This window comes from Bos javanicus, chromosome 24 (assembly GCF_032452875.1).
Source record: "Bos javanicus breed banteng chromosome 24, ARS-OSU_banteng_1.0, whole genome shotgun sequence".
Lineage (NCBI taxonomy): Eukaryota > Metazoa > Chordata > Mammalia > Artiodactyla > Bovidae > Bos > Bos javanicus.
The window spans coordinates 7,606,686-7,632,635 of NC_083891.1; the positions used below are offsets into that span (position 1 = coordinate 7,606,686).

The following is a 25,950-nucleotide window of genomic DNA, read 5'->3' on the forward strand; positions in this document are numbered from 1 at the left end:
TAATAATAGGGCCTTAAAGCTACATAAAACTAGGAGGGTTTTAAATTTTAACTAAAGATGAAGCCATAGGATTGGAACATATTTGTTTGATTTCACTTTTTAGTGGGGAGGCATTTCTAGAACTGCTGTATCTTGCCACAGAAGTGCCCTACTTGGTGAATCTGAGAGTCTAACTCTCTTGAAGGTCTTTTTCTTTTTTTTAAAGGATGGTTCCAAACATAGGAACACTGCAGCCAATTTTTCAAAATTTGCTCTATTTCAAAATTTTTCTTTTTTATTATGAAATGGGTATACTAACACACTGACACCCCACGGTTGGTAGACAGGGGGTGTAAGTGCCGTGCTAAGTCCCTTCCGTCGTGTCCGACTCTTTGTGACCCCATGGGCTTCCCTGGTGACTCAAATGGTAAAGAATTTGAAGCAGCTGCCATGTGGGAGACCCGGGTTCGATCCCTAGGTTGGGAATATCCCCTGGAGAAGGGAATGGCAACCCACTCCAGTATTCATGCCTGGAGAATCCCATGGACAGAGGAGCCTGGCGGGTCACAGTCCGTGGGGTTGCAGAGTCGGATACCACTGAAGCACTTGAAAGTGAAAGTGTTAGTCCCTCAGCCGTGTCCGACTCTTTTGGGACCCCGTGGACTATAGCCCGCCAGGCTCCTCCATCCATGGGATTCTCCAGGCAAGAATACTAGAATGGGTTGCCATGTGCTTCTCCAGGGCATCTTCCCAACCCAGAGATTGAACCCCTGTTTCTTAAGTCTCCTGCAGTGACAGGCGGGTTCTTTACCACTAACGCCACCTGGGCTGTTAGGGAGAAGCCAAAATGTCTGGGTTGCAGAAGGGCAGGGGAGGACTGAAGACCAGTGCATATTATTGGAAAGCCTGCATTCAGAAACGGGGCTTCTAGGTTCCAATCTTATGCCTGGGCTGGCTGGCGACTGCTCTGACTGATAAGGTCTGGTACTGTGACACTGTTTCCAGCATGCCCTTTAAGACCCTGAAGGCAGCCTCTTCTTGCCTCCCTTGTTCTGAGTCACCAGGTGAGCATCACTGCTCTGAGGCTGCCATGGGCTGAGGAAGCCCCGGCTCACTGTGACCCAGGCCATGTAAATCAAGGTTTGATTCCCAGAAATCCAACCATTTTCCTGGACTGGAAAATCCAAGTCCAGGAAAATTCAGGGATTTGCTTGAGGTAAAATCCTGCATGCAGAACCCACAACAGAAAACAGTTCTCCAGACTTCTGAGTCCACTGCTCTTTATCCTATTTACATGCTGATCTCTCCTGGGAAGGCAAGCTTCCTCCTGCACGAATGACAACATGTGACAACACAGCCTTGTGCTTTGAGAGGATCTTTGCTGCCAAGAAGCAGCAGGAAGGGCCTGACCACTGATGTGATTTTTGTGAACGTACAGGCTCCCAGCACCTCTTCCCATTTTACTAACAATATTATCCAGCTTATGCCACTGCCTCCTGCAATTTCCCTTCACTGTTCTGGGACCCTTCTGGCCCTTGTGATAAAACTTAGTGTTTATTTGTGTTCACCTACATAAAATTTATGTGTATTTTTTTAAAAAACTGTTAAAAATCAATTTTCCTTTTGTGCTGACTCTAATTATTGCCTTGAACTTAAAAAATCATATTAGGACTCGAGACACAAATCTATGTGATTGGGAGAGAAGAAAGTCACCATTTATAGATGAGCAGTTAGGAGTCATTCTCTATGTGCCTTGACCTATGCAAATTGGTTTCACAGGTTATCTCCACATAAATTATCAACAAATGTGCCATCTGACTTTTATAGATAAGGGAAATGGGGCTCTGGAAGGTCATGGGACTTGTTCACGGTGCCAGCCAGTGGGCGATGCCCCTGGGGCTTGGAGCCCATGACATCCTGCCCTCTTTACCACAGTTCATTGTAAAATAATTGATTGGAAACTTCCTATTCAAAAAGCAGGTAAGATGAGAATTACACCAGTTGGGTCAATTCCACTGGACTGAGGTAGGAATGTTAGTACCTCTCTCCTATGTTCAAAAATAGAAGACCATGATTTGTGCAGCAGAGTCACAGAGCTAAGTCTACTGGCTTTGTGGTCCACAACTTGTTATCAAAGATCAACACCACAGTTGCCTAGCCATTTGATTTCAGGCAAGGTATGTAAACTTTTTTTTTTCCCCCAAGATTCAATTTTTCCTTATCTCTAAATTAAAGATAAGACACATTAATATAATGTGCCTTCAGTGTTGTGAATATCTTATAAGATGATGCTTTTAGTATGAAAAGCACACTCATGTCCAAAGTGCTCAGAAAAGACGACCGATCTAAGAGCTCAATAGAGGTAAAAAAACTCATTCTACCCTCTCCTTCCCCTGCTCTATTTGTAAGTCCATAAACATGCAGCTTATCAGAAACACATAACCCAATCAAAAAATGGGTGTAAGACCTAAACAGACATTTCTCCAACAAAGACATACAGATGGCCAACATACATAAAAAAGATGCTCAACATCGCTCATTATTCGAGAACTGCAAATCAAAACTACAGTGAGGTATCACCTCACACCCATGAAAATGGTCATCATCAAAAAATGACAAACAATACATGCTGGGAAGGGTGTGGAGATAAAGGGAAAACCATCTTGCACAGTTGGTAGGAATGGAAATTGATACAGCCACTCTGGAGGATCCTTAAAATACTAGGAATAAAGCTACCATATGACCCAGTAATCCCACTACTGGGCATGTACCCCGAGAAAACCAGTCTTCAAAAAGACACAGCTTCTCTGTATGATGAAGAGAGTTAAAACATGCCTCACATGGGCAGATATGCAGACCAGGCCCTGGTTTGTCTGAGACAAGGGGAATGGGTGCGGAAACCCTGTAGATGAGATGCACAGAAGATATCCAGGTGGTGGGGCAGAGTGTTCATGTGACATGGGACATGCAGGTCAGCATAAGAAAAAAACACGCTGCTTCATAAGGAGAAGCTCAACACCAGGGCACTCCCTCAAGAACAGTTAGTTTTATTGTTCTTGGAAAAGAGCTCATGAAACTCGAAAGCTGCACAGAAATCGAAGCCCAGGAGACCATACGCCAGCCAAGCTTGGAACTGTTAGGATTCATTCAGACAGTCCTCTGAAGTTGGAAAGTTTATGGATGATTGGTTTCTCACAGACTTGACTTAATTCTCAATAGGGGACACTCTTAATCTTCCATTTTATTCAACATAAATGGGGAAAAAATAGAATATACCTTGCTGAGTATAAATGCTCACAAATAAAATGTAGTTTATATGGTCATGTATTGGAAGTTGTTAGGTGACGTTTAAAATTGGACTTTGTGAGATAGTATTTTCATTAACTTGAAACAAAATAGATGTCATCAGTACATATTTTAAACTGCATATTGACCAAAATACTTTCACAGAGTGCGAAAAAAAGCTGGACTTTGGAGTAACATCAGAAATTATTACAAACATCTACATAAATACTTTGAATGCCACTCTAACCTGTACTCAGTAAAGTTTTTTTTTTTTTTTAATGTTTATCAGCTTGCATCTTCTGCCTCCTTTTTTTTTTTATGGCATTTTGTTGTTGTGTTTTATTTTATCTGTTTATCTTTAGGCCATGCCATGCAGCACATGAGATCTTAGTTCCCCAACAGGGATGGGATCCGTGCTCCTGCTGTGGGAGTGCCCAGTCTTAATCTCAGGCCCACCAGGGAAGTCTCAGTAATGCTTTTAAGAATATATATTCTTTATCTATCTATCATCTGTAAGCAGATACATTTACAGAGCTACCCTTTGAATCTAAGGAATATGATGAATAAATTAAACTAAAACATTAATTAAACATTAAATTTCATAGGTGTTTTAAATAAAAGTTTTGCTGTCATTTGATTTTGACGTATATAGAGGCTGTAATATGTGTATGTAGTTAATTTCCAGTGTATGCATACAGTGAATTCTGGGATGAACTTTAGTGGTGGTTATAAAATTTTACCCATTTAAAATGAAAGGTTTTCCTTTTGCCATGTTATGAATTACCTCATAATTATTGAGCTTTCACTAAAGACCAGGTGGTAGTCTAACCCTCTGAAGTGGATATTATTGCTCCTTCTTCCTTCTTTTAAGAAGAGGTAGCCAAGGCACAGGAGAGCCTAGAGGAGCTACTACACGTTCAAGGTCAGGAGGGGCGGCGATGAGGAGACACCCCTCATCCAAGGTAAGAGAAACCCAAGTAAGACGGTAGGTGTTGAAAGAGGGAATCAGAGGGCAGACACACTGAAACCATAATCACAGAAAACTAGTCAATCTAATCACACTAGGACCACAGCCTTGTCTAACTCAATGAAACTAAGCCATGCCCGTGGGGCCACCCAAGACGGGTGAGTCATGGTGGAGAGGTCTGACAGAATGTGGTCCACTGGGGAAGGGAATGGCAAACTACTTCAGTATTCTTGCCTTGAGAACCCCATGAACAGTATGAAAAGGCAAATGATACGATACTGAAAGAGGAACTCCCCAGGTCAGCAGGTGCTCAATATGCTACTGGAGATCAGTGGAGAAATAACTCCAGAAAGAATGAAGGGATGGAGCCAAAGCAAAAACAATACCCAGTTGTGGATGTGACTGGTGATGGAAGCAAGGTCTGATGCTGTAAAGAGCAATATTGCATAGGAACCCGGAATGTTAGGTCCATGAATCAAGGTAAATTGGAAGTGGTCAAACAGGAGATGGCAAGAGTAAACATCAACATCCTAGGAATCAGCGAACTAAAATGGACGGGAATGGGTGAATTTAACTCAGATGACCATTATATCTACTACTGCAGGCAGGAATCCCTTAGGAGAAATGGAGTAGCTATCATGGTCAACAAAAGAGTCCGAAATGCAGTGAGTGAGTGAGTGAAGTCGCTCAGTCGTGTCCAACTCTTTGTGACCCCGTGGACTGCAGCCCCCCAGGCTCCTCCATCCATGGAATTCTCCAGGCAAGAATACTGGAGTGGGCTGCCATTTCCTTCCCCAGGGGATCTTCCCAACCCAGGGATCGAACCCAAGTCTCCTGCATTACAGGCAGATGCTTTAACCTCAGAGCCATCAGAGTGGGTACTTTGAATATATTCAATTAAATTATATTATTTGAATATATATTGAATATATTCAATCAAGAATATATTCAGTGAAGAATAGCAAGAAGAGATAAGAAAGGCTTCCTCAGCGATCAATGCAAAGAAATAGAGGAAAACAACAGAATGGGAAAGACTAGAGATCTCTTCAAGAAAATTAGAGATACCAAGGGAACATTTCATGCAAAGATGGGCTCTATAAGGGACAGAAATGGAATGGACCTAACAGAAGCATAAGATATTAAGAAGAGGTGGCAAGAATACACAGAAGAACTGTACAAAAAAGATCTTCACGACCAAGATAATCACGATGGTATGATCAGTCACCTGGAGCCAGACATCCTGGAATGTGAAGTCAAGTGGGCCTTAGAAAGCACCACTATGAACAAAGCTAGTGGAGGTGATGGAATTCCAGTGGAGCTCTTTCAAATCCTGAAAGATGATGCTGTGAAAGTGCTGCACTCAATATGCCAGCAAATTTGGAAAACTCAGCAGTGGCCACAGGACTGGAAAAGGTCAGTTTTCATTCCAATCCCAAAGAAAGGCAATACCAAAGAATGCTCAAACTACCGTACAATTGCACTCATCTCACATGCTAGTAAAGTAATGCTCAAAATTCTCCAAGCCAGGCTTCAGCAATATGTGAACCGTGAACTTCCAGATGTTTAAGCTGGATTTAGAAAAGGAAGAGGAAGCAGACATCAAATTGCCAACATCCACTGTATCATCGAAAAAGCAAGAGAGTTCCAGAAAAACATCTATTTCTGCTTTATTGACTATGCCAAAGTCTTTGACTGTGTGGATCATAATAAACTGTGGAAAATTCTGAGAGAGATGGGAATACCAGACCACCTGACTTGCCTCCCGAGAAACCTGTATGCAGGTCAGGAAGCAACAGTTAGAACTGGGCATGGAACAACAGACTGGTTCCAAATAGGAAAAGGAGTACGTCAAGGCTGTATATTGTCACCCTGCTTATTTAACTTATATGCAGAGTACATCATGAGAAATGCTGGGCTGGAAGAAGCCCAAGCTGGAATCAAGATTGCCGGGAGAAATATCAATAACCTCAGATATGCAGAGACACCACCCTTATGGCAGAAAGTGAAGAGGAACTAAAAAGCCTCTTGATGGAAGTGAAAGAAGAGAGTGAAAAAGTTGGCTTAAAGCTCAACATTCAGAAAACAAAGATCATGGCATCTGGTCCCATCACTTCATGGCAAATAGATGGGGAAACAGTGGAAACAGTGTCGGACTTTATCTTTTTGGGCTCCAAAATCACTGCAGATGGTGACTGCAGCCATGAAATTAAAAGACGCTTACTCCTTGGAAGGAAAGTTGTGACCAACCTAGATAGCATATTGAAAAACAGAGACATTACTTTGTCAACAAAGGTCTGTCTAGTAAAGGCTATGGTTTTTCCAGTGGTCATGTATGGATGCGAGAGCTGGACTGTGAAGAAAGCTGAGTGCCGAAGAATTGATGCTTTTGAACTGTGGTGTTGGCGAAGACTCTTGAGAGTCCCTTGGACTGCAAGGAGATCCAACCAGTCCATTCTAAAGGAGATCAGCCCTGGGTGTTGTTTGGAAGGAATGATGCTAAAGCTGAAATTCACATACTTTGGCCACCTCATGTGAAGAGTTGACTCATTGGAAAAGCCTCTGATGCTGGGAGGGATTGGGGGCAGGAGGAAAAGGGGACGACAGAGGATGAGATGGCTGGATGGCATCACTGACTCGATGTACGTGAGTTTGAGCGAACTCCGGGAGTTGGTGATGGACAGGGAGGCCTGGCGTGCTGCGATTCATGGGGTTGCAAAGAGTCAGACACGACTGAGTGACTGAAATGAACTGAACTGAAATGAAACTGAGCCAAGGCACAGAGAAGGTAAGTGACTTGCAGGAGGTCACACAGCTCTGCTGGTCTTTCCCTAGAGTCTCCCTGGTTACCAACCATGCTGTGCAGCTTCCACATAGCGTGTGTGCATCCAGGGATTGACAACTATGCTCACATTCTTTAAATGTAGCCTTAAAGATCTTATCATGAAATTCTTACATCAATTTCTTAGATTTTAGTTTGTCCCTACTGGCCTACTCCCCCATACCCATTTTATAGCATTGTCTCAAAGAGGACTTCGTCTGATTCTTTGGGTTGTATGCATATATGTCATATATGTCTGTATGCTGAGTCATTTTGACTGACTTTTGAAATCTGTTTTTTTTTTTTTCCTCTTTTAAGGAAATTACTCTTGTAACTCGGCTTTCCTGGTGGCTCACTGGTAAAGAATCTGCCTGTCAAGCAGGAGACTTGGGTTCGATCCCTGGGTTGCAAAGATCTGGAGAAGGAAATGGCAACCCATTCCAGTATTCTTGCTTGGAGAATCCCGTGGACAAGAGGAGCCTGGTGGGCTACAGTCCCCAGGCTCGAAAAGAGTTGGACACGACTCAGTGATGAAACAACAACAACACTCCTTAATTGCCAAGAGCAGATTGTATGCCTCTGAATAAGTAAGAGTACTATCGTTTAAAGAAATGAAAAAAGAACGATATTTGTAGATTTCTCTGCTGCTGCTGCTGCTAAGTCGCTTCAGTTGTGTCCCACTCTAGCGACCCCATGGACTGCAGCCTACCAGGCTCCTCTGTGCACGGGATTTTCTAGGCAAAAGTACTGGAGTGGGATGCCATTGTCTTTTCCGAGATTTCTCTACTATTGTTCTATTCTAGCAATATAAATAAAAGAAACAAAATTGTGTCTTTTAAACACAGTTGAACTTTTTAATGTTAGACATTAATTTTCCTTATACCTTATCAATTGTAATCAAGTTGATTATATGTTATATACATATATATGATATATAATATATTTTTTGAAGTGACATCTAGAGTCATAGCAACTTCTAAAGAAAAAAAAACACACAATCTAAATAAAATTTTGACCATCACACTATGTCTCAGCATGATGTATTAGAAAAATTACATACTGCCTTCCTGTCATTTCCATTTCATTTATGTATTTATTGCAGATATAAATTAGTATTTTCTTTGTTTTTGTTTAGAAACTAATTTTCCTTTAGTGTTTTGAAACATCAGGAACGCAGGCCCATGTTAGTTATCAACTATAATAATTTGTCCTAACTGAGCTTGTGTTAGTTTAATCAGTGTCAGCCAATCAGTAAAAGCAAATTTCACAAAAATGCAAACAGCCTTTCCCAGCAGGGAACTGGTCATTGTCAGTAACAATGAAGGCTCTTTTCTGCTGGTTAATAATTGATAATACTGAGCAAGAGAGTCAAGAATAGAACTTTGAAGAAAGAATTCATAAGCAGATATTCCTATATTTTGGTAGTAACATACCATTTGCCATCATAAATCACACATTATAGTATTTCATAGCCTACTATGACTAAACCTAGAAAAGAGATTGCAAAAAATGTTAACATTTTCCTGTCTATAGCTCATAAGATTATTTTGCTTCCAAATTCTTCACCTTTTCAGTATGGGAGAACTAGTTTTTTTTTTTTTCCCCATAGCTGATAGAGATTCACATAAAATGTGGGTATGAAGAATGCTGTCACTCAAAAGAAAGCCAAACTGCCCAGGACAGGTCCCATTCTGGAAGCTTTCCTATTTCTTCAAAATTTATAAATGGGCACATGGTACTCCTCGCCTTGTTAGACAGGGACTCGAAAGGAACTGAAAGATGTAATTTAGTGACAGTTGGGAATAACAGCTTAGAGTCTTCAGAATACTTACGACAAGTATTATGGTATTTTATACACTCCAGGATGCCATCATTAGAAAGACACATGATTTTATGGAGCACTAGGGAAGAACAGAGCTGCTAATTAAACCGTTAACTCTCATCTGACTTGAGAGACACTAAACTGTGGAAAAGATACCCAGCTTGGAATTCACGCCATGGAATAGCATTTCCTTGGTCATAGAGCTATTTAGACAAGAACTATTTCATAGGCTGGTAGCAGTCAATACTTGGGTAAGATCTGTGATCATGTATAAATCTGGAAGGGCAAATACACTAACTTTGAATCGGAGTCTAAGTCAGTTGTACGTGAAACCAGCTTCGTTCTCCCCTCTCCCCTTGCCCTCCTCTGAGGCAGGCGGCATTAGACCTAGTACATGCCAATGGGGTGGCTGGAGAGGCAGACAGTGCTGCCTTCTCACCAGAAGTTTCTTTTCATCTTACATTATAAAATGGAAATAAGATGATTTGTTTTTAAATGCTTACTGTTCAAAAGGCTTACTGTTTGGGGAATGGTAAAAGTTTCCAGTTTGTTAAATGTGTGACTTTAACTCTCTTTTATTTCTAGTAACAAATCAAGTAAAATGACAGATCTTAGAGAAAGAAAACTATTTGTTTTCTAGGAAGGACATTCTACTTGAGACTTTTGTTGTTTTTCTCCGTCCACTGGAGCTTCGGAAGACCACAGAAGTGACAGTTTTGGACAGCAGCCCCTTTAAGCCTGCCCGTGGTGTGTTTTAGGCATTACCTGTGGTTTGCTATCTTGCTCGTATTTCAACAGCACCGATGCTGTTTGTCCTTAAATTGTGCACAGAGCTTTTCAGGTGACGAGTAAGCAAGAATGACTGAGAACAGGAGCATTCCAGACACTATGTTTTTAAAGGACAAACTGTAACTTTTGTTATAGGGGGTTCTTTGCTTTTAAATCACTTACATTGTTATGAAGTTAGAAATGACTGAGGATAATCCCCCCTTCCTTCTCTTAGTTTTGATAAACTATAAGGGAAAACCTGTATTTTAAAAATTCCATTTATGTCTTCTCATCATGTCCCTGTGGACATTTCATAGCACTTGTAAAGCTTAAGCACATACAAAGCAAATTAAAACAAGAAGTTTCTTCTATTATTTGTGTTTGTGTGCGTAGTATTGTATGTGTATGTGTGTAACAGATCCATTGAAATCCAAAAGTAAATTATTTCAGGGCCTTTGAGGTCTTGTCGATGATGAAGTCAGCCCACACTCACCCTCCATGGGCAGGGCCACGCAAGCACCTTTGAGATGTGTGTTCTGATGAATGGTAGTTATCAGCAAAACAATGAAAACTTTCCGAAAATGTTGCACACGCAAAGTAGAGCACCTTTGTTTTTGACAACAGACTTAGAAGAACTTGGAGTGTTTTATCTAAGATTATGACTTGCATAAAACAGAAACAAATTCGAGAGGTGCCATTGGTTTAAATACATAGCTTTAATAATTTTCCCTGCATTCTCAAATAATTTGAAAGTTGATAGTCACACTTTTTCACCCGATTTAAGCCACTGCATGATCAAAGATGCCCCGAGCCTGCTATTTTAATATCTGTCCCCTTCCCCTTCCATCTTCGAGCACCCAGATCTACGGTGTACCCCGATCCTGGCTTCCACTGCCTGAGATCTCAGTCAGTGGACCTTCCATCTGTACCATCCCTGTCAGAGCAATAGCCTCCCTCCTCTCCCCTTGCTTGTCACTGTTACAGGATAAGACAAAGTACAACCGCATCAAAGGCAAAGGTGAATTACATTTGGTGTTGCAAATCTTTTGGCACAAGGTACAGGTGTGCTTGAAAGGGACGAACATATACTGAGCTGCTGCTGCTGCTGAGTCACGGCAGTCGTGTCCGACTCTGTGCGACCCCACACACGGCAGCCCACCAGGCTCCGCCATCCCTGGGATTCTCCAGGCAAGAACACTGGAGTGGGTTGCCATTTCCTTCTCCAATGCATGAAAGTGAAAAGTGAAAGTGACGTCTCTCAGTCGAGTCTGACTCTTAGCGACCCCATGGACTGCAGCCTACCAGGCTCCTCCATCCATGGGATTTTCCAGGCAAGAGTATTGGAGTGGGGTGCCATTGCCTTCTCCTGGGAACAAAAATATCGTGTCTTCACCACCACTGCAGATCTTGAAATTACTCAACATCACCATCATAATAATGAACCTTTCACAGTACCTCCTGTGTGCCAGGTCTGTTCTCAGCACTTTGTATGTATTAATGCACAGATACCTCATTACAACCAAATCAGTAGAACAATTCTATACTCATTCTACAGACAGAGGAAAATGAGACATTTAGAGGTTAAATGAGCTGCTCAAGATTACACAGCCCATGAGTAGGAGAACCAGAATGGGAAGCCAGTACACTGCGTGCCGTCCTTACTGCAGACAATTACGGTTGCCTGGAAGAGTGCTTGGACTCTCCTTTGTGAAAATACTGTCTAAGAGCCTCTACTTAGGAGCATTTTGCCTGCTCAGAACAACCAGAAGTAAAGAAGAACTACACCTGTTGACGAATAGCAAATGACCTCACAGTTGTTAATTTTAGCTGAAAATGATCACTAGCAGATTATAAATATGGGCTGAAAATGATTATGCAAGCTACTCAAATAATTTGAAATTTGGCAGTTACATTTTTTTCTCAAAATTTAAGCCATTAGAAAAATGTCATATTAATTAGATAATTATTAAAATAATTTAAATTTACTTAAATCTTTCTAGAGACTAAATCCTACCAACCTCCTGGTGGTGCTTCATCAATTAATCCCATAGTCTTATATTAATAATCCTCTTTATGTTCTTGCTACTCTTTTACCTCTTACTGAAGGCCAAGTGGAAGCGTGACTTGCACTTGCCACCCTTAGATATTAGGAAGGCTCTTTAAACCATATCTTGGATAGAGAGACAAAAATGTACATGTAGTATTGACAAAATTTGAAATGTATTATGAATAATGTAAAATCATTTCTTAAACCACTTTGTTTTCTTACATTTAAAAGATAATTTTACATTTCAAGTTATTATGTATTTGAAATTTTTTAAAGTCCAAATAAAATAATACTAGATAGAAAGCCCCATAGTCTTTTAATGGAATAGAATTATGAGTATTTTTCTGGGTAGTTACCCACCTATTTATCAAAACTCCACTTTTGTCTTTTCATAGATGGGTTCTAATGCATCCCTATCAATTCTGCAGTAAGACAATATTGATCTCTTTTGATGATCAATGACCAATAATAATTCTTTTGTTTGCTTTTCAAAGAAGTTAGTAGTAAAGCTTATATTGTTTTTCAGATACTTGCAAATTTTGCTATTTCAGATTCTTTATGAAATTATTTCTAAGCTTCACCTCAAAAGTATAGCATAGTTCCAGGACAGGATAACAGACACCTGGTAAACAGTGTAAGTGCCTTCTGCAAACATTTTAGTATTGGCTCTGAAACATGGACAGAAAGAGCTAGAAGTTTCAGAGAATCTAAAATAAATACAAAGAGAGAAAGAAAAATTGAATGCTTTCTGGTAGAAACCTATTTTCCTTGTTATTGTGGGTCCACATTCGCATCTCTGATTGTCTGGCTATGTGTGGAGATATGCAGACGGCACCACTCCGTTTGACTCTTTGAGCACTCCATCCCTCTTTGGGTAACCATGGCAACAGGTCATAGGTACATACACAAAGTGCATGGCTCCCTGCAGCGGCCACAAACAGCTTCTTTTGTCATAAGCTGAATAGAATATTTGAGAGATGAGGTTCGGTAATTGGGACAAGCTCTCAGGGCCACGGGTGGGAGTGAACACTGAGGCGCTGTCCTGAATGGACCCACATATACACGATGCGCATTGGAGCTCAGTGACATTCATTTCCAAGCTGTTAGGTTACCAAGGAAGGGGCCTTACCCGGGCCTTCTGCTCCATTTCTAGCATTAATCTCTCATGCTGCTCAGCTATGGCCAGTGTCGCAGAATGGACCTTCTGATAGATCATTTCTCCTTCCCTTGTTTGAAAAGTGAACAGGCCTTCTCCTGTGTCACACATTCTGTGAGGACAGAGACAGGGAAACAGATGGGTCTTCATGTGCTCAAGTGCGCAACAGTTCTCCTCGCCCTGTAACCCCCTCCGCCTTGACCCACACAGACATGAGTGAAGCAGATTCATCCTGGACCAAACCAACCAACCAACCAGCCGGCTAACCAACCGATGTGTCTATAAATGGTGCACGAGGATGAAGCTAAGGGTGAATATCCATGCACATTTGGAATTTTAAAGATGAAGTGTTCACAGCAGTGTAAAAGCAATTTCAGTTATGACAGTGCATGTCTTACCAATATTTAAAGAATAAAAACAAACTGTTAAGAACCTTCACATTGATATCATAGCACTATCTCCTATGACTTGATAGCTCTTGAAATGTTAAGAACAAAAATCTGCAATTTTATACTCATTGCAGCAGGAACCAAGAAGCAGACTTTAAGGACTTGCATACATAGGTTGAAGCTTTTATTCAAACTGAAGAATCCTTACGTAAATCTCAGTATACACTAAGAGACAACATGGAAGAGAGGAGATTCAACATGGATGTAGGAACATTTTTTTGAACCTTGGCTCAGCCACTTACCAGCAGTGTGACCTTGAGAAAGATAACCCTCCTTTCAAAATCTCCAGCAGGAAAAAATTATAATACACATGTCATAAGATCATTATGACAGTTAAGAGATGATACAATATTTTTAGTGTCATTTAGCATGTATTAAGTGCTCAAAAATGTTGGTTATTATTATTTTCATCATAGAGAAAATATGAAACTAATCTCAATATCCACCATAGAGAATCTGTTGATTTAAATATAATATTTTTATCTGATGGACTATTACAAAGCTATTATCATGTCATTTATGAGAGCACATAACATTGAAACTCTTTTTCTCCTTTCAGCCATGCCGCATGGCTTGTGAGATCTCAGTTCCCTAACCAGAGATTCAACCTGGACCACAGCAGTGAAAGCACAGGATCCTAACCACCTGGCCACCAGGGAACTGCCTAAAATTCTTACAATGTAAATTCAAGAGGAAAAAAAAAATCAGAATACAAATTCCTTTTCAATTATTTAACTATGAGTACTTTTTAAAATGGGGTTTCCTAGGTGGTGCTAGTGGTAAAGAACCCACTTGCCAATGCAGGAGACTTAAGAGACACGAGTTGGATCCCTGGGTCAGGAAGATCCCCTGGAGGAGGAAATGGCAACCCACTCCAGTATTCTTGGCTTGGGAAATCACATGGAGAGAGGAGCCTGGCAGGCTACAGTCCCTGGCGTTGCAAAGAGTAGGACATGACTGAAACAGCTTAGCACTCGTGCACCTTTAAAACAATTTTTTCTTGGAATAAAACCACTGACAGTTTCTCAGCAGCCAGATTATGGATATATTTTATTAACCAAGACTAATTCGACTTTATTTTTTTGGGCTCCAAAATCACTGCAGATGGTGACTGCAGCCATGAAATTAAAAGACGCTTACTCCTTGGAAGGAAAGTTATGACCAACCTAGATAGCATATTCAAAAGCAGAGACATTACTTTGCCAACAAAGGTTCGTCTAGTCAAGGCTATGGTTTTTCCTGTGGTCATGTATGGATGTGAGAGTTGGACTGTGAAGAAGGCTGAGCGCCGAAGAATTGATGCTTTTGAACTGTGGTGTTGGAGAAGACTCTTGAGAATCCCTTGGACTGCAAGGAGATCCAACCAGTCTATCCTAAAGGAGATCAGTCCTGGGTGTTCTTTGGAAGGACTGATGTTGAAACGCCAATACTTTGGCCACCTGATGCGAAGAGCTGACTCATTGGAAAAGACCCTGATGCTGGGAAGGATTGGGGGCCGGAGGAAAAGGGGACGACAGAGGATGAGATGGCTGGATGGCATCACTGACTCGATGGACATCGGTTTGGGTAAACTCCGGGAGTTGGTGATGGACAGGAGGCCTGGTGTGCTGAGGTTCATGGGGTCTCAAAGAGTCAGACACGACTGAGAAACTGAACTGAACTGAATTCTAAAATAAAAAAATTAATTAATATTTTAAACCAGCTTTTAAAAATAGTTGGAGGCCTTCAGGAAGAGGCACTGAGTATCATTATGATGTTCCCATTCAGACTGGATATTAACAGGACTGCCGTGTTGTTGTTTTCAGGCTGTAACACCAAAAGATTTGCATGAAATACTCATGAGGCCAACTCCCATCTTCCAGCACCAAAGAGATTTTAGATTCTTCTCTGTGATTCTCTGAGGAGTTTCGGTAGAAAATAAATGTCTCAAGAGGCTTTAGAAATTACAGAGGCTGCGACTGCCAGCCCTTAGGGCCCCATAGAGCCAGCACTTAGCTTCTGTGAAAGAGATCTTAATAAAATTCACACAGCGTGAAATGGAAAGTCTGAGGGAAAAATGAAGAGTTTTCACAAAGTGAAACAAATGAGCTTTCTTTGTTGATTCCGAGGAGTAAAGAACTCCAACAGGAAGAGCAGGCCAAGCATTGATAAGTGGTGAGCCCATCTCGTTTGAGGTTGAGTTTCGTTCATTGTCACTGGAAAAACACTGCTTATTAGCCTTTGGAAATCGGATAATGAAGATACAAATTATTATTTTATACCCAGTCACTGAGATGCACAGGTCTAACTCTTTGCCACTTCCTGGGACTTAACTATGCCTAGTGGGGATGTCTGAAGGCATACAGAAGGGATTGTGTTTTTTTGCCCCCAAACTCTGAAATAAAAATTTCATCCATTGGTCAAGAAACCAGGAATTTGAACACACTGGCTTAAAAAAAAACAGAGAACTTTTGGGTAGAAGATGCTGTTTTCTCAACATAGATACCCAAAGCCAAGCTGAAATTACACTTCTTCAGTACAATTGGCTTAGATTTATGACTTTTGTCAGCAGTGTTGGAATAAACAGTTTACGTTTTTCCTAGTTACTATTTAAAACATTTACTCTTGGGAGTGGTAAGGAACAGATAAGATCTTTTTCTTATATGTCTAAACAGTTTTGTGGTAGCAAGCTAGTGCTAGAGAGGACAAGATGAGACATGAAATCATTGTGATGACCGATGCCTTGCTCCTCAACGTGGATCAGCATCACTGGGAGCTGTCCAGAGTGCTGAAGTGGAACGTTCATTTTGACATTTTTATTTTGTTTTGCTTTTTTTTTTTAAATTGAAATATAATTGCTATGACAAAGGATGCAAGAAGATACAATGGAGAAAAGAGAGCCTCTTCAATAAGAGGTGCTGGGAAATCTGGACAGCTGCATGTAAAAGACTGAAATTAGAACAGTATCTAACACTATACACAAAAATAAACTCAAATGGGATTAAAGATGTAAATGTAAGACTGGACACTATAAAACTCTTAGAGGAAAACACAAGAAAAACACTCTTTAACATAAGCCACAGAAAGATCTTTTATGATCCACTTCCTAGAGTAATGAAAACAAAACAAAAATAAACAAATAGGACCTAATTAAACTTAAAAGCTTTTTGTACAGCAAAGGAAATCATAAACAAGATGACAGCCCTCAGAATGGGAGAAAACATCTGCAAATGAAGCAGTGGGCAAAAGATTAATCTCTAAAATATACAAGCAGCTCATGAAGCTTGATAAAAACAAGCCAATCAGAACCTGCATTGTGACAATATGCTTTGCACACACATTATAGTTTGAAAAGCATATAGAACTCTTTCCATAGGTCACCATGTCATCCAAGGGAGTGGGGGATGATACTTGGGACACATAAGAGGAAAAATTAGGAGTGATATTTGTGCAGTTTAAGACTGTGACCCATGGACCTGAAAGAAAGGAAGAAGTATGACAAAATAAACAAAAAGCATAACAGAACACTTTCCTTAACTTGGGAAGAATTAAGATAGAGTAGCCCACATAGTCAACAAAAGAGTCTGAAATGCAGTACTTGGGTGCAATCTCAAAAATGACTGAATGATCTCTGTTCATTTCCAAGGGAAACCATTCAATATCACAGTAATCCAAGTTTATGCCCCAACTAGTAATGCTGAAGAAGCTGAAGTTGAACAGTTCTATGAAGACCTATAGGATCTTCTAGAACTAACACCCGAAAAAGATGTCTTTTTCATTATACGGGACTGAAATGCAAAAGCAGGAAGTCAAGAGATACCTGCAGTAACAGGCAAATTTTACCTTGGAGTACAGAATGAAGCAGGGGGAAAGGCTAACAGAGTTTTGCCAAGAGAATGCACTGGTCATAGCAAACACACTCTTCCAGGAATAAAAGATAAGACTGTACACATGGACATCACCAGATGGTCAATTCTGGAATCAGACTGATTATATTTTTTGCAGACAAAGATGGAGAAGCTCTATAGTCAGCAAAAACAAGTCCGGGAACTGACTGTGACTCAGATCATGAACTCCCTATTGCAAAATTCAGACTTCAATTGAAGAAAGTAGAGAAAACCACTAGACCATTCAGGTATGACCTAAATCAAATTCCTTACAATTATACAGTGGAAGTGACAAATAGATTCAAGGGATTAGACCTGATAGAGTGCCTGAAGAACTATGGACAGAGGTTCATGACACTGTACAGGAGGCAGTGATCAAGACCATCCCCAAGAAAAAGAAATGCAAAAAGACAAATGTTTGTCTGAGGAGGCCTTACAAATAGCTGAGAAAAGAAGAGAAGTAAAAGGCAAAGGAGAAAAGGAAAGATATATCCATTTGAATGCAGAGTTCCAAAGAATAGCAAGGAGGGATAAGAAAGCCTTCTTCAGTGATTAATGCAAAGAAATAAAGGAAAACAATAGAATGGGAAAGACTAGAGATCTCATCAAGAAAATTAGTGATACCAAGGGAACATTTCATGCAAAGATGCACACAATAAGGGAAAGAAATGGTATGGACCTAACAGAAGCAGAAGATATTAAGAAGAGGTGGCAAGAATACACAGAAAAACTAGACAAAAAAGATTGTCATGATCCAGATAACCAGGATGGTGTTATCATTCAACTAGAGCCAGACATCCTGGAATACAAAGTCAAGTGGGCCTTAGAAAGCATCACTATGAACAAAGCTAGTGGAGGTGATGGAATTCCAGCTGAGCTATTCCAAATCCTGAAAGATGATGCTGTGAAAGTGCTGCACTCAATATGCCAGCAAATTTGGAAAACTCAGCAGTGGCCACAGGACTGGAAAAGGTCAGTTTTCATTCTAATCCCAAAGAAGGGCAATGCCAAAGAATGTTCCAACTACCACACAATTGCAGTCATCTCACATGCTAGCAAAGTAATGCTCAGAATTCTCCAAGCCAGGTTTCAACAGTACATGAACTATGAACTTCCAGATGTTCAAGCTGGATTTAGAAAAGGCAGAGGAATGAGAGATCAACTGCAAACATCTGTTGAATCATCAAAAGAGCAAGAGAGTTCCAGAAAACATCTACTTCTTTATTGACTACACCAATGCCTTTGACTGTGTGGATCAGAATGAACTGTGGAAAATTCTTCAAGAGATGGGAATACCAGACCACCTGACCTGCCTCCTGAGAAATCTGTATGCAGATAAGGAAACAACAGTTAGAACTGGAGATGGAACAACAGACTGGTTTCAAATTGGGAAAGGAGTACGTCAAGGCTGTACATTGTTACCCTGCTTATTTAACTTATATGCAGAGTACATCATGAGAAATGCCAGGCTGGATGTAGCACAAGCTGGAATCAAGATTGCTGGGAGAAATATCAATAACCTCCGATATGCAGATGACATGACCCTTACAGCAGAAAGCGAAGGAGAACTAAAGAGCCTCTTGATGAAAGTGAAAGGAGTGAAAAAGTTGGCTTAAAACTCAACATTCAGAAAACTACAATCATGGCATCCAGTCCCATCACTTCAAAGCAAATAGATGGGGAAACAATGGAAACAGTGAGAGACTTTATTTTTTGGGGCTCCAAAATCACTGCAAATGGTGACTATAGCCATGAAACTAAAAGACACTTGCTCCTTGGAAGAAAAATTATGCCAACTTAGCATATTAAAAAGCAGAGACGTTACTTTGCCGACAAAGGTCCATCTAGTCAGAGCTATGGTTTTTCCAGTAGTCATGTCTGGATGTGAGAGTTGGACTATAAAGAAAGCTGAGCACCAAAGAACTGATGCTTTTGAACTGTGGTGTTGGAGAAAACTCTTGAGAGTCCCCTGGACTGCAAGGAGATCCAACTAGTCCATCCTAAAGGAAATCAGTCCTGAATATTCATTGGAAGGACTGATGCTGAAGCTGCAACTCCAATACTTTGGCCACTTGATGCGAAGAACTGACTCACTGGAAAAGACCCTGGTGCTGGGAAAGACTGAAGGCAGGAGGAGAAGGGGACGACAGAGGATGAGATGGTTGGATGGCATCACCAACTTGATGGACATGAGTTTGAGCAAGTTCTGGGAGTTGGTGATGAACAGGGAAGCCTGGCATGCTGCAGTCCATGCAGTCGCAGAGAGTCAGACAAGACTGAGCAACTGAACTCAACTGAATTGAAAATAGAGGTGCTAGTTACATCTGAATATCCTAGTTCCCACCAGTAACACGCACATTCCTCAACTGCACTGATGTGAAGAATAAGTGACAATAGGGACTATGCGTGTGTGTCCCGACTGCGAACTTGAATTCTTTTGAAATGTATAAACAATGATGAATGTTCTCTCTCTTTATACTTAACAAGGTAGTTGCACCAAATTAATACTTCGTATCTAAAATAAAAGGTTAAAGAGTAGAATCTCTAAGATCACTTTCAGCTTTAAAACAGTCTGGGGCCACATAAAAATTCTCAGAAATAAATAGCAATGGGCTTAGTTGCTCAGCCACGTCTGACTCTGCCTGCCAGGCTCCTCTGTCCATGGGATTCTCCAGGCAAGAATACTGGAGTGGGTTGCCATGTTCTCCTCCAGGGGATCTTCCTGACCCAGAGATTGAACCTGCATCTCTTACATCTCCTGCATTTCAGGCAGGTTCTTTACTTACCACTAGCACTACGTGGGGAGCCTAAAGATATAGACAGACTGACAGCTCTGGGATTCAAATCGATGCCCCCGAAGAGACTGGAGCCTTAATCCAGCACCTTAGACTGCTTGGCCATGCTACCCTGCTTGTGGTAGATTGTTAATATATTCTGATGTAACAAGAATAAAAACAATCTTAGTCTTTTCGTTAAATGGCTCTTTTCCAAATTCCATTCCTCTAGGGATTTAAGAGGGCATGCTCCCTTTAGCTCACCTCACCACTCTAGTCCAGAACCCCTTGACATGGCAGTGCTGTCAGTCTTGTCTCCACTGTGTTCTCCTGTGGCACTATTTACAGCAGCCCTGATGTGTGAGCAGCCTAAAGGTGCTGACCGATGGATAGGGAAGTTGTGGTACAGATGTACACTGGAATATTCCTCAGCCATAAAGGGAATGAAATTGGGTCATTTGTAGAGACATGGGTGGGCCTAGAGTCTGCCATACAGAGTTAAGTAAGTCAGAAAAACAAATATCATGTATTAACAAATACATGTGGAATCTAGAAAAGTAATACAGGTGAATCTATTCGCAGGGTAAGACTAAAGACACAGACACAGAGAACACGCGGACGTGTGGACACGGTGCGGGAAAGGAGAGGGCGGGATGAATGGGGAGAGCAGCTCCGACAAATGCCCACTACCAGGTGTGAAGCAGGTAACTAGTGGGAAGCTGCTCTCTGGTACAGGGGGCTCAGCTTGGTGCTCCGTGGTCACCCAGAAGGTGGGATGGGAGTGAGAGGGAAGGAGATTCAGGAGGGAGAGTATATATGTATACAGTGACTGAGCCACTTCCTTGTACAGCAAAAACTAACACAACATTGTAAAGCAATTACATGCCAACAAGAAAGAGAGAGAGAACCAGAGTTCACTGTGAAGGTCTGTAGTCACAGGAAACTGAACTCCAGGGAGACATCCTGCTATGGATGGGTTCAAAGTTCCCTTCAAGGGGAGAAACAACCGTAAAAGACGGTGCCATGGAGGCAATCTCACTTGAGAAAAAGCCCCTGTCATGTAATCACTACACCACTGCCCTCCTTTTCTTGTCCTTGGGTCTCAAAATCAGCTCTTTATTATTTTTTTTCCACTTTTTCCCCTCTTTTTAGTTTATTTTTTTATTGAAGGATAATTGCTTTACAGAATTTTGCAAACCTCAGCATGAATCAGCCATAGGTATACATATATCCCCTCCCTTTTGAACCTCCCTCCCATCTCCCTCCCCACCCCACCCCTCTAGGTTGATACAGAGCCCCTCCTTGAGTTTCATGAGCCATAGAGCAAATCCCATTGGCTCTTTATTTTACTTATGGTAATGTGGTTTCCATGCTACTCTTTCCATACATCTCACCCTCTCCTCCCCTCTTCCCATTTCCATAAGTCTGTTCTCTATGTCTGTTTCTCCATTGCTGCCCTGTAAATAAATTCTTCAGTACCATTTTTCTAGATTCTGTATATATACATTAGAATATGATATTTATCTTTCTCTTTCTGACTCACATCACTCTGTATAATAGGTTCTAGGTTCATCCACCTCATCAGAACTGACTCAAATGCACTCCTTTTTATGCCTGAGTAATATTTCATTGTGTATATGCACCACAACTTCTTTATCCATTCTTCTGTCGATGGACATCTAGGTTACTTCCATGTTCTAGCTATTGTAAATAGTGCTGCAATGAACAATGGGATACATGTGTCTTTTTCAATTTTGGTTCCCTCAGGGTATATGCCGAGGAGTGGAATTTCTGAGTCATATGGTGGTTTTTCTCCATACAGTCTTCCATAGTGGCTGTACCAGTTTACATTCCCACCAACAGTGCAAAAGCGTTCCCCTTTCTCCACACCGTCTCCAGCACTTATTGTTTGTAGACTTTTTTTTATCATGGCCATTGTGACTGGTGTGAGGTGGTATTTCATTGTAGCTTTCATTTGCATTTCTTTAATAATGAGCGATGTTGAGCATCTTTTCATGTGTTTGTTAGCCATCTGTATGTCTTCTTTGGAGAAATGTGTTTAGGTCTTTCTCCCACATTTTGATTGGGTTGTTTGTTTTTCTGGCATTGAGTTGTATGAGCTGCTTGTATATTTTGGAAATTAATCCTTTTGTCAGTTGTTTCATTTGCTATTATTTTTTCCCATTCTGATGGTTGTCTTTTCAGCTTGCTTATAGTTTCCTTTGCTGTGCAAAAGCCTTTAAGTTTAATCAGGTCTCACTTGTTTACTTTTGTTTTTATTTCCATTACTCTAGGAGGTGGGTCATAGAGGATCTTGCTTTGATTTATGTCATCGAGTGTTCTGCCTATGTTTTCCCCTAAAAGCTTTATAGTTTCTGGTCTTATATTTAGGTCTTTAATCCATTTTGAGTTTATCTTTGTGTGTGGTGTTAGGAAGTGTTCTAATTTCATTCTTTTACATGTAGCTGTCCAGTTTTCCCAGCACCACTTATTGAAGAAGCTGTCTTTGCCCCATTGTATATTCTTGAATCCTTTGTAAAAAAACAAGGTACTCCTAGGTGCATGGGTTTATTTCTGGGCTTTCTAACTTGTTCCATTGGTCTATATTTCTGTTTTTGTGCCAGTACCATACTGTCTTGATGACTGTAGCTTTGTAGTATAATCTGAAGTCAGGCAGGTTGATTCCTCCAGATCCATTCTTCTTTTTCAAGACTGCTTTGGCTTTTTGGGGTCTTTTGTGTTTCCATACGAATTGTGAAATTTTTTGTTCTAGTTCTGTGAAAAATTCCATTGGTAATTTGATAGGGATCAAATTGAATCTGTAGATTGCATTTGGTAGTACAGTCACTTTCACAATATTGATTCTTCCTATCCAGGAACACGGAATATCTCTCCATCTGTTTATGTCATCTTTGATTTCTTTCATCAGTATTATAATTTTCTGTGTACAGTTCTTTTGTCTCCTTAGGTAAGTTTATTCCTAGATATTTGATTATTTTTGTTGCAATGGTGAATCGGGTTGATTCCTTAATTTCTCTTTCTGATTTTTCATTGTTAGTATGTAGAAATGCAACTGATTTTGTGTATTAATTTTCTATCCTGCGACTTTGCTAAATTCACTGATTAGCTCCAGTAATTTTCTGATACTATCTGTATGGTTTTCTATGTACAGTATCATGTCACCTGCAGTGAGAGCTTTACTTCTTCTTTTCTGATCTAGATTCCTTTTATTTCATTTTCTTCTTCATAGCTAGGACTTCCAGAACTATGTTGAATAATAGTGGTGAAAGTGGACACCCTTGTCTTGTTCCTGATCTTAGGGGGAATGCTTTCAGCTTTTCACAACTGAGAATAATGTTTGCTATAGCGTTAGTTGCTCAGTTGTGTCTGACTCTTTGTGACCCCATGGACTGTGAGTCACCAGGCTCCTCTGTCCATGGGATTCTCCAGGCAAGAATCATGGAGTGGATTGCCATTCTCTTCTCCAAATGTTTGCTGTAGGCTTATCATATATGGCCTTTACTATGTTGAGGTCGGTTCCTTCTATGCCTATTTTTGAAGAGTTTTAATCATAAATGGGTTCTGAATTTTATCAAAGGCTTTTTCTGCATCTATTGAGATGATCATATGGTTTTTATCTTTCAACTTGTTAATATGGTGTACCACATTGATTTGTATGTTGAAGAATCCATGCATTCCTGGAATAAACCCAGCTTGATCATGGTGTATGAGCTTTTTGAAGTGCTGCTGAATTCTGTTTGCTAAAATTTTGTTGAGGATTTTTGCATCTATGTTCATCAGTGATATTGGCCTGTAGTTTTCTTTTCTTCTCTTGTTTTTTTTTTTTTTTTTTGCATTGTTTTTGTGTGGTTTTGGTATTAGGGTGATGGTGGCCTTGTAGAATGAGTTTGGAAGTGTTCCTTCCTCTGAAATTTTTTGAAAGAGTTTTAGAAGGATAGCCATTAGCTCCTCACTAAATGTTTGATAGAATTCTCCTCTGAAGCCATCTGGTCCTGGGCTTTTGTTTTTTGGGAGATTTTTGATCACAGCTTCAATTACAGTGCTTGTCATTGGGTTGTTCATAGTTTCTATTTCTTCCTGGTTCAGTCTTGAAAGATTGAACTTTTCTAAGCATCTGTCCATTTCTTCCAGGTTATCCATTTTATTGCCATATAGTCTCTTATAATCCTTTGTGTTTCTGCATTGTCTGTTGTAACTTCTCCTTTTTCATTTCTAATTTTGTTGATTTGACTCTTCTCTCTTTTTTTTTTTTTGATGAGTCTGGCTAAAGGTTTGTCAATTTTGTTTATTTTCTCAAAGAACCAGCTTTTAGTTTTATTAATTTTTACTATTGTTTTTTCATTTCTTTTTTATTTATTTCTGCTTGGATCTTTATGATTTATTTCCTTCTAATTTTGTGTGTGTGTGTTGCCTTTTCCAATTGTTTTACATGTAAAGTTAGGTTGTCTATTTGATGTTTTTCTTTTTTCTTTAGGTAGGATTTGTATTGCTATAAACTTACTGTTAGACCTGCTTTTGCTGCATCCCATAGGTTTTGAGTTGTCGTGTTTTGTCATTTGTTTCTAGAAATTTTTTGATTTCCCTTTTGATTTCTTCAGTAACCTGTTGGTTATTTAGAAATGTGTTGTTTAATCGCCATGTGTTTGTATTTCTCACAGTTTTTTTTCTTGTAGTTGATATCTAGTCTCATAGTGTTGTGGTCAGAGAAGATGCTTGAGATGATTTCCATTTTCTTAAATTTACCGAGGTCTGATTTGTGACCCAAGATGTAATCTATCCTGGAGAATGTTCCATGTGCACTTGAGAAGGTGTATTCTTCTGCATTTGGATGGAATGTCCTGAGGATATCAATGAGATTCATCTCATCTAATGTATCATTTAAGACTTGTACTTAATTATTAATTTTCTGTCTTATTGGTGTGAGTGGGGTGTTAAAGTCTCCTTCTATTATTGTGTTACTGTCTGTTTCTCCTTTTAAGTCTGGTAGTGTTTGACTTATGTATTGAGGTGCTCCTATGTTGGGTGCATAGATATTTACAATTGTTATGTCTTCCTCTTGGATCAATCCCTTGATCATTATGTAGTGTCCTTCCTTATCTCCTGTAATCTTCTTTATTTAAGGTCTATTTTGTCTGACATGAGGATTGCTACTCCAGCTCTTTTGCTTCCCATCTGCATGGAATATATTTTTCCATCCTCTCGCTTTCAGTCTCTGTGTCATGAGGTCTGAAAGTGGGTTTCTTGTAGGCACCATATCTGTGGGTCTTGTTTTTGTAACCATTCAGCCAGTCTGTGTCTTTTGGTTGGAGCATTTAATCCATTTATATTTAAAGTAATTATTGATATATATGTTCCTATTGCCATTTTCTTAATTGTTTGGTGTTGATTTTGTAGATCTTTTTTCTTCTCTTGTATTTCTTGACTACATAAGTCTCTTTTACATTTGCTGTAAAGCTGGTTTGGTGGTACTGAATTCTCTTAACTTTTGCTTGTCTGAGAAGCTTTTTATTTCTCCATCAATTTTGAATGAGATCCTTGCCAGGTACTGTAATCTTGGTTGTAGATTTCCCCCTTTCAGTTACTTTAAATATCCTGCCATTCCCTTCTGGCCTGCAGAGTTTCTGCTGAAAGATCAGCTGTTAAATGTATGGGGTTTCCCTTGTACGTTATTTGTTGCTTTTTCCTTGCTGCTTCTAATATTCTTTCTTTGTGTTTAGTCTTTGTTAGTTTGATTAGTATGTGCCTTGGTGTGTTTCTCCTTGCGTTTATCCTGTATGGGACTCTTTGTGCCTCTTGGACTTGATTGATTATTTCCTTTTCCATGTTGGGGAAATTTTCAAGTAAAATTTCTTCAAAAATTTTCTCATACCCTTTCCTTTTCTCTTCTTCTTCTGGGACCCATATAATTTGAATGTTGGTGCATTTGATATGGAGACTGAAGTGACTTAGCAGCAGCAGCAGCAGCAGAGGTCTCTGAGACTGTCCTCAGCTCTTTTCA

At 40.2% G+C, this 25,950-nt stretch overlaps 1 protein-coding gene across 1 annotated transcript in view; it reads right to left on the bottom strand.

Annotated features, from left to right (window-relative positions):
• DOK6 (docking protein 6) overlaps positions 1-25,950 on the bottom strand; it is a 410,764-nt gene that overhangs the window by 85,892 nt on the left and 298,922 nt on the right. Inside the window, exon 6 of the mRNA XM_061399555.1 lies at positions 12,816-12,954. Coding sequence (XP_061255539.1) covers positions 12,816-12,954 — 139 coding nt within the window. The remainder of the gene's footprint in view (positions 1-12,815; positions 12,955-25,950) is intronic.